The 8304-nt window shown below is 38.7% G+C and overlaps 2 protein-coding genes across 2 annotated transcripts in view; both read left to right on the top strand.

Moving 5' to 3' along the window:
- Positions 1 to 8304, top strand: part of LOC145455404 (kinesin-like protein KIF14) — a 245977-nt gene that overhangs the window by 230982 nt on the left and 6691 nt on the right. The window contains exon 2 of the mRNA XM_080333373.1: positions 7785 to 7897. The gene's annotated coding sequence lies outside the window, so the exon portion shown is untranslated. The remainder of the gene's footprint in view (positions 1 to 7784; positions 7898 to 8304) is intronic.
- LOC145455955 (kinesin-like protein KIF14) lies at positions 744 to 6393 on the top strand. Its single transcript, XM_080333987.1, has 5 exons — positions 744 to 827; positions 1104 to 1156; positions 2307 to 2445; positions 2646 to 2762; positions 6265 to 6393. The coding sequence occupies exons 1-5, from the start codon at positions 744 to 746 to the stop codon at positions 6391 to 6393; spliced, it is 522 nt and encodes a 173-aa protein (XP_080190113.1).

The following is an 8304-nucleotide window of genomic DNA, read 5'->3' as shown; positions in this document are numbered from 1 at the left end:
TATCGATGTACATTTCTATGAATATGGCTTGTTTATCCTGGTTCTCCTCCAGAACTAGTATCAATAGCTCGTTGAGTGTTTCCTGCACAATTCATCGAAGGCCTGTTATAATGTTGTGGAAATTCCATTTTCATGCCTGAAGTACCAGCATATGCCACGGGTGTACTGAAATACTGAAATTTTATGCTCCTTGCCACGAACAGCCTAATTGAGAAGATTATAGCTGCGATCGTATTTTTGACTGGAAACCTCAAAAACGTCGATTGAACAGTTCGCTGTATATGTAACATGAATTACAGAGATACACACGTTGGTGAAAATGACTTATCGGTGAAGTCGTGATCAACATACAGCTTTCTCGCAAACTGCAATGAAATAGGCATTGTCGAAAAAATCACAGATTATCTTTACTGTGACATAGAACAGGTGTTTCAAGGCTGGCTACATATTTAAAAATTTCACATCTTTATTACTTTTTTGACATCAGAATGAATGAAACTCAACTAGTGCTACCATACGTCCTAGTTTGGGTGGATTTGTCGTCCTTTTTAGTAAATCGAAAATGTGATACGAGGACGCCCAAATGTCATTCTTCTCGTATGCGAATCTACTCGAACCGTAATACTCGCTTCGGAATCTCATTACTGCTCAGATACTCGAGTCTTACTATTGATCAAGGATGCTGCCAAATTGTACTTTGCCACATCCGTATTTTAATGCTGCTAATTATAACTACTAGTATGATGGGTTCGGCTGAGGAAAAAGAAGGTATCATTCCCCGCTTCTGCAATGAAATGATGGAATGTGTTTCTTCAGATGAAAAAAGGGTGAGTTTGAAGATTTGAGTTTTGTAATAGGTCTACCTATTAAAGAGTGCACTGCCATTTCAGGCTCGTTATCACATTGAAATGAGTTGGTATGAAATATATTAAGAAAAAATTCGCGATTTGTTGGTGCATTTTTCGAACCAGTCCAACGTAAGTTGAATTTATCAAGATGTTGATTTTTGAACTGCTGTAATATATATCCAGAATATATTCGAATCAGACCTTGAATTTTTGTACCTAGTATTTTTATTTTCTGACTCTTGTGTTATCTTGCAGTTAAAGGTGCGAACCGATCCAAAGAATGGACCTTATGTGGAGGGCCTATCAAAGTAAGCTTATCGATTTGAACTATAATGGCAAATATAAGCTGCAGTATGTGGGCGTATTATTGGATAAAATGCATTGTACCCAATACATGTGTTTTCATGAAAAATTTGTCTGAATAAAAAATCTCCCCAATGCTTACTGGCTGCCTGTATACCCATTTCTCGCATTTGGAAGTGGAAGCAGGTAGCGAAGGTTGATTGACAGTTTGAAGTCATAGAAGGGGACTGGTGATAATATGTCAAGGATCGTTGAATTCATTGAGAAAGACTTGTGTTACTGGTACCTAGATCTTCATAATCTGATCTTCGTAATCTGAAGTGGGTGAGGTGTCTTGTTTATTGTCCCCACAATTGAGCAACAAATAATATTTTGTCGACTTTCATGCGAAAAATTTGTTGAATAAGTGCTAAAAATCAACAATATTTAAATGCAACTACCAGCTATGGCCTTATTTTATTGTCCTAATTGATTTAGTTGTTGATATCTCGGGATTGGTTGTAATACTACTGTTGCTGTTGGCCTGTAAGCATTTGGAAATAATTTCAGTAATTTTTGGCTTTTGTTTATGTAAAAAATACCCTAATATTTGATCAGTAAATCTATCATTGTCGTGAAAAATCATTGTCATATTGTCTATGTCAGGGGTCACAAACACGCGGCCCGCGAGGTCATTTTTTGCGGCCCGCGATTTTTCAATATCATAAAGGGGGCATGTCTAAAAAGGTTTGAAAAACACTAGCTTAGGGCTTCACCAAGATCAAGCTTTACGTGGAGATGGTCTTTCTGCTAGTAGCGTATTTCGCTAGCCCCAAAAAGCGTTTCTTGGTATCGTGCACAGCTCAGAGCTCAAAATAGCATGAAATTGGTGACAGTGATCCTTCGTTGTATTTCTATTCCTTTAATAATGAAATATTACTTCTTCTGTGGTCACTATACCACACCCATCGCCTATGTTAGGTAGCACAGCGTTGTACTGACGAAGAGGTTTAAAACGTGGTTGCCTACTATGTATCGAATTTGAATTCATGCGGCCCGCGGCCGCTACGAAATTTAAAAACAGGCCCGCGACCCGTTTTGAGTTGGCGACCCCTGGTCTATGTCCCAATCTATATGCAAAAGCTTTGTAAAGTTTATCAATTCAAATTTCTTCAGATATGTGGTTACTACTGTTAGTGACATCCGCTCCTGGCTCTGTGTTGGGAATCGGAGTCGTGTGACTGCCTCAACAGGAATGAATAAATCGAGTTCAAGATCACATTCCGTCTTGCTATTTAATGTTACGAAAACCACGGTAATTATGCTTTTCCTTCATAGTTCCTGGTAGATGGGATATAGTTGTCGGCATTGATGTACTGAAATATAGTTGGCAACATTGACAAAATAGTTGCGACATTTTGCGCACATTGACGTTCCAGATGTTATCAGGGACGTGTATCTTTTTATAAGAGTTCAATTTAACTTAATGTAATATTCTGAAAAACCTGTGCCTAGACTGAGGAGCTACATGGCGAACATCACCACAGTATCATATGTAGTCGCATCAACTTGGTCGATCTTGCTGGTTTTGAAAAATCTGCTACAGCCAAGACGACAGGATTAAGACTGAGGGTATGTTCTGTGGAACAAATGCATCGTTATTTCATCGAATAGTTCAACATACCCCAGTAATGCTGATTCCGTTGTCGCAATAGTCCCTTGAAATTTGTATAATCGTTTAACGCTTTAATTTTATTCTATAATTGTATATGTACAAATTCTACATGTAAGTCCCTATGGCAGTGGTCGGAAAGCTATGGCTCTCGAGCCATATATGGCTCTTTTGGCCATAAGATATGGCTCTTTAGCAAATTGGTAATTTTGTGATAAATTTATCAATATTGCAGCTACTTAGGTTAGTAAATTTTCACACATTACGCCCAGAATAATTATTTTCATGGCAGCCTAAACATGTCTTTGAGAGGTAAAGACAGTGGAGTAAACAGGTTTGAGGTCTCGTATCCCCCTTTGCAAAATCCTCAAATTTTTAAGTGGCCGGCCACTAACATCGTTTGCGAATTCGATCCACCCGACATCGCGCCTCGAAATTTTGGATTGCACGATACCTTGATTAATCAAAAAATACAGGCGACGCTTGTATGACAATGCAATTTTCAAATACACCTTTTCTTCCTGATCTACGTCGAGAAATGAACTGCCTTGGAAGCAGTGTTGGGATCAAGTCACTACCTTCGAGTCACGAGTCATTTCGAGTCATTGCACATTTTGACTCGAGTCAAGTCAAGTCAATCGGTTTTCGAAGGTGACTCGAGTCGAGTCAAGTCAGTCGATTTTTGGAGGTGACTCGAGTCAAGTCGAGTCAAGTCAAGTCAAGTCACGAGTCAAGTCACAATTCAAGTCAAATTGCCTTTTCGAGGTATGAGGCGTGATTACGTCATTGTATTTTGCTAGCTGTCTGAAATACAGATTGAGTGGTCATTGATTTTGAACCGATAAACGAATATAGAGTTGAATATATACCCAAGTAAGGCGCTGTATCGCTCAGATACTAGTAGAACTAATAAACTAAGTAAGTAATTGCACAGCCTCAGTTTATAGTCACCAGCCAAAATAGAGAAACGAATTGATAAGATGCAATACATTACCTTTTGCATATTGATATGATACAATACGACCCTGCGCCAATGGTTGAGGACTATGTATTTCGAATTCAATTTCAACAAAACAAGAGGTTTGGTCAAGTTAAGAACGCAGAACAGAAATAGACGTTTTGCTATTAAATTACCTTACTATGCTATAGCTTACTATGGGCTGTAAGCTTCGATCACTTCGTTTGCGATCAATATATTTGTGAGAGAACAATGGAGGCTCAGTAGAACGCATGATCATTGAATGATTGGCAGCTCTCACGGGTTACACCAGCGTTGCGCGAACAATCCGAACATATGCAAGATACATTGATTTTTATCGACACTGATTACTTGATGACTTGAAATTGACTCGTGAATTTTTCTCCGAGTCACGAGTCAATCCACATTTCTGATACGCCGAGTCAAGTCAAGTCAAGTCATTTTAGCAAAGTGACTCGAGTCAAGTCAAGTCATACGAAAAAGTGACTCGAGTCTGACTCGAGTCAAGTCATGACTCGAGTCATCCCAACACTGCTTGGAAGTGACATTCACAATTAGAAGTCAAAATTAAGAACAACCCCATACGTATCCATGTTCTTGATTGGTACATAGCTTTAAAATATAGGTGTGTAACGCAATGTTTTGTTTGCCGAATACTGGACAAGGCGATCAATATTTAGATATTCAGAATCAGTGCGACAATAAAATTCGATTAATATCAGTGATTATAGATTCTCAGCTATTTACGATGAATTGCGCTATCACAGGAGAGGGTCGGCTCTTCTGTGCCTCTCCTGTGCATAACCAGTCCTTTCGCGCTTCATTTTCGAAAAATAAATTTGAAAACTGCTTGATTCTGGGAGTAGAAATGTTAAAACTCTATAATCATTTATAAACATCGATAGAAAATACAAATAATCGTTGAAGGTTTCAATGTATGTAATGCTGTAGTGACCATGTTTGGCTCCACCTACGCATGTGAGCAGAGAAAATATGGCACACACTGTGTATTCCATGTATTAGTGCTGCCAATACGTCACGAATTTTCTAATAGTGACGGAACAGTCGATTGACATTAATGGCTCTTTGAGAGTTACACTTGAAAATATTGGGTCAATATGGCTCTTCGGTCGATAAAGGTTCCCGGCCGCTGCCCAATGGCATCGATTTAATGTTCACCGGTATAAGTTTGGGCGTTCAGGCTGTCATTTAATCTTGCTCTCAGTCTACCACCCATAGTCCATGGCAGCAATCAAAATGGGACAGTGTGATGAGTAGCGAGGCACGTGACAACATGTGGCCATGTGCAATCCAGTGTAAAATTGCTCAAAACCACAAACCACTCGGGAAGCTTTACTTTCACTTCATTTTCACTCCATCCCGTCAAATAAGCCCTTCTTCGACATGGTTTGTATACCGGGTACTCCTATTGGTGCTGTGGCCTGCGGCGTCATCGAAAAACTGAGAAATTGACCCGCGACCATCTGAGTTTGAGACCCCTGCTCTAAGTTCATGCTCAATAGTTATTTAAATTGGATATAATTGGAGCCGTTCCTTACGTTGACTAATCAGAATCTTACATATTAAAATACGATATACCCAACCAAACTATATATGCTATTTTGTAACATTTTTGTGCAATCCATTTATTCTCATGCCATGCTTTCATTCACTACAGAAAAATTCACAGGTTCTTTCGAACAGTTAAGCTTTCTCTGGTGTCTACGCATGCGTATTGCACATTGTGCAACGATGAGGTGTTCTGCGGAAATAAGTATACCTAGTGGTTTTCGGATTATTTAACGATCTTCGTCTTGGTCCCATTAGACAACTTACCATTACCAGTAGCACGGATTTGTTGCAATCAGTTTTCTGCCTTAAAGCATTATTTTCTATATTTTACGTATAGAGATGACTTGTGCCAATTACAAATCTAAACAATTTTGCGTCGGTAGAAATAATTTTTCATGATCAATTGATTATGGATTACGTTCTTCCTACTATCGTTGTCTTTTGAATTGGAATGTCTTGCTTTTCAACCATTGTCTACCAGTTCATGAATATATGCATCAGAGATGAGTGAGAATGTAATGGATTTTTTTCTGTTATTTTTAGTTGTTATAGATTTTGGTTCAAATTGAATTGAATTGTTTGTTTTGTTTATTGGCATTATTACGAAAAGTACTGTTACTTTTTAGTAGACTTCAAATACATTCTGCCTACTTGCAGTGATTACTCAAGTGTTCACGTTTTAGAACAGTGCTTCACGACATTTTTTCACATTTCCCGTGCTGGAATGATTCGAGCAGTGCTTTTCTATTAAAAAGATTTTCTATCAAAAAAATTGACTTGACGTTTTAACATTTTTGCCACACAACCGACCCATTCGTTATTTTCGTAGCTTGCTCATACTTCAAAAATTACTGCTTGGTTATACACAACGAATTTCCATGCTTGCAAAAACTACCTTGTGTCTTTTTCAGGAGGCTACTCATTTCAATACCAGCATTCTGACACTGCGTAGAGTCATATCTGCTCTTTCACAGCAATCAAGATCGCTGAAGATAAAGAAATCGGTCATCCCATATCGGGATTCGGCTTTGACATGGTAGGTGACTAATTTCAAGATGCATGTCAACTCCTTGTAAATGTCAAAGGGATAAAAGGTGCTATATTTTGTATGGATGGTGTGAACGTGCGGTGAACGTTAGCGTTCTGTGTGTGATCCTTAGCATTTCAGAGGTTCACGTTCACAAAAGAACCTAGGTAAGTTCTGCACTGTGAACGTTTTCCATGTATCACAATTTTTCACGTAGCCTGCTTATAACATCTTATGGTTGACATACGTTGCATTTCAACTTCAGGCCACTCTATGCATGGCGTTCGCAGCAGAGTTGGATTAATTACATTATTCCTGCTCAATTACATTTTGAATTACAATTACTTCCTTGCATGTTTCAATTTCATTACAATTACAATTACTCATTGCCAAAATATCAAATTACAATCACAATTACAACTACATGAAAAGATGTAATTATTGTGTAATTATTAACTCTAGATTTGAGTAGCCCTACTACCTGTTGTACTACCTGTTTTAATGTCATAGCTTAATGAATGACTTCTCCAAGTTTAAATTTGTACCTTATTTGGTCAATGGAAAATAATGCTAGCTGCTTCACAGCGAAATAATCCGGTATTTCACGACCGGGACTATTTGTACAGAAACAAAACACCGAACATTGAAATAGCGCTAATACAGTAATCATCATATTCAGTTAGTGATTGCTGACATAACTAATCCGAAATCGACAATGGGCTACAGAAAAACTCTGAAGCAACATAACAATACTAAACTAGTTAGCACTTCGAAGCGATTAACGTTATACAGCATCAGGGTTGCCGAACAGGTGTTGTCGTTTGTGAATCGTGATAACGGGATTCTGTTGTGATGTTCCTGCAGCCATTACTACCTCAGAATTATCACCACTAACAGGGGTTGGGATATGGAGGTGTAAAATCCTACCAGTTCAGCCAATACGATCCAATACCTATATAATTAAAATTAATCTGTTGATTCGGAATTGAGTCTATTTGTTAGTTGCAACTCATTTTAAAATCCCAGTAGATTCATTTTGAAAACCCAGTAGTCCCAGTAGTCTAAGCTGCAAAGATAACCTATGTTCTTGTAGCATTGTTATCAATTGTATCTCCTTCCCTGAAAGGTTTGGTACAATTGTGGCTAATGCTACATGGTAGCCATTGCTAATATACCGTACTGAAGCGGTCGGCGAACAGCTGTGCCACTGTTTTGGTCTAGGCCTTAGCCGTAGCAATTAACCCTTAGTTTCGCTTTGTCGACTTATCACAATTATTTACATTCCTGCACTAGTCTCAATGTCATGGCATAATTTTATGCAGACCACCCAATACTGACTGAGTTTCAACATAAAATTTGCAATTGGTTGACAGGAAATTGAAAAGATGTCATATCTGATTTCAGAGAGCTGGTGTATCTTTCAAAGTCAATAATAACTCGCCAAATCTGGTGAATTTGAATGAGGATCCGCAACTGTCTGAACTACTGATTTACGTCATCAGTCATGGAGTCACCCGGTGATGACTTATTATTCTGTTTTTGTGTTATTTCTCCCAAGTTGAATATGAGGCGGTACAGCCATACTTTGTCTAGGACAGTGGTTCATAACCTTGGCTCCAACGCCCCCAGGGGAAATTTAGATTTTGAAGGGGCGGAAACAGCAAGGGGCAATATAGGGACTCTTGTCTCATAGGGAAGTATGGGGGCGATTAAGATTATTGAAGCCGCAGTAGATGGTGTAGCAGGGACATATAGGTAGGGGAGATGTGGTACCGATGGATCAAAAATTGGAAAATGATCGCTGGCCCCGAAATGTTCAGCCGAAAACAGCAGATCTTTTGCTGGCTCAGCACTTTGATACAAGCTCTACCTATCGCGCACATATACATGAATATCCGTCTTTTCAAAAAATATTTATGGACGT

The sequence above is a fragment of the Botryllus schlosseri genome, chromosome 14 (genome assembly GCF_051294905.1).
Source record: "Botryllus schlosseri isolate E-star chromosome 14, Bs_hap1, whole genome shotgun sequence".
Taxonomy (NCBI): Eukaryota; Metazoa; Chordata; class Ascidiacea; order Stolidobranchia; family Styelidae; genus Botryllus; species Botryllus schlosseri.
Note: the sequence above shows the minus strand (reverse complement) of the source record. Positions and strands in the feature narration are given on the sequence as shown.

What these genes read in the sequence shown, in the direction of transcription:
- LOC145455955 (XM_080333987.1), top strand. Translation starts at nt 744, where the DNA reads ATGGGTTCGGCTGAGGAAAAAGAAGGTATCATTCCCCGCTTCTGCAAT. An exon ending in TTAATGTTACGAAAACCACG is followed by an intron (nt 2,446 to 2,645) that starts GTAATTATGCTT and finishes ACCTGTGCCTAG; the next exon opens with ACTGAGGAGCTACATGGCGA. An exon ending in CGACAGGATTAAGACTGAGG is followed by an intron (nt 2,763 to 6,264) that starts GTATGTTCTGTG and finishes TGTCTTTTTCAG; the next exon opens with GAGGCTACTCATTTCAATAC.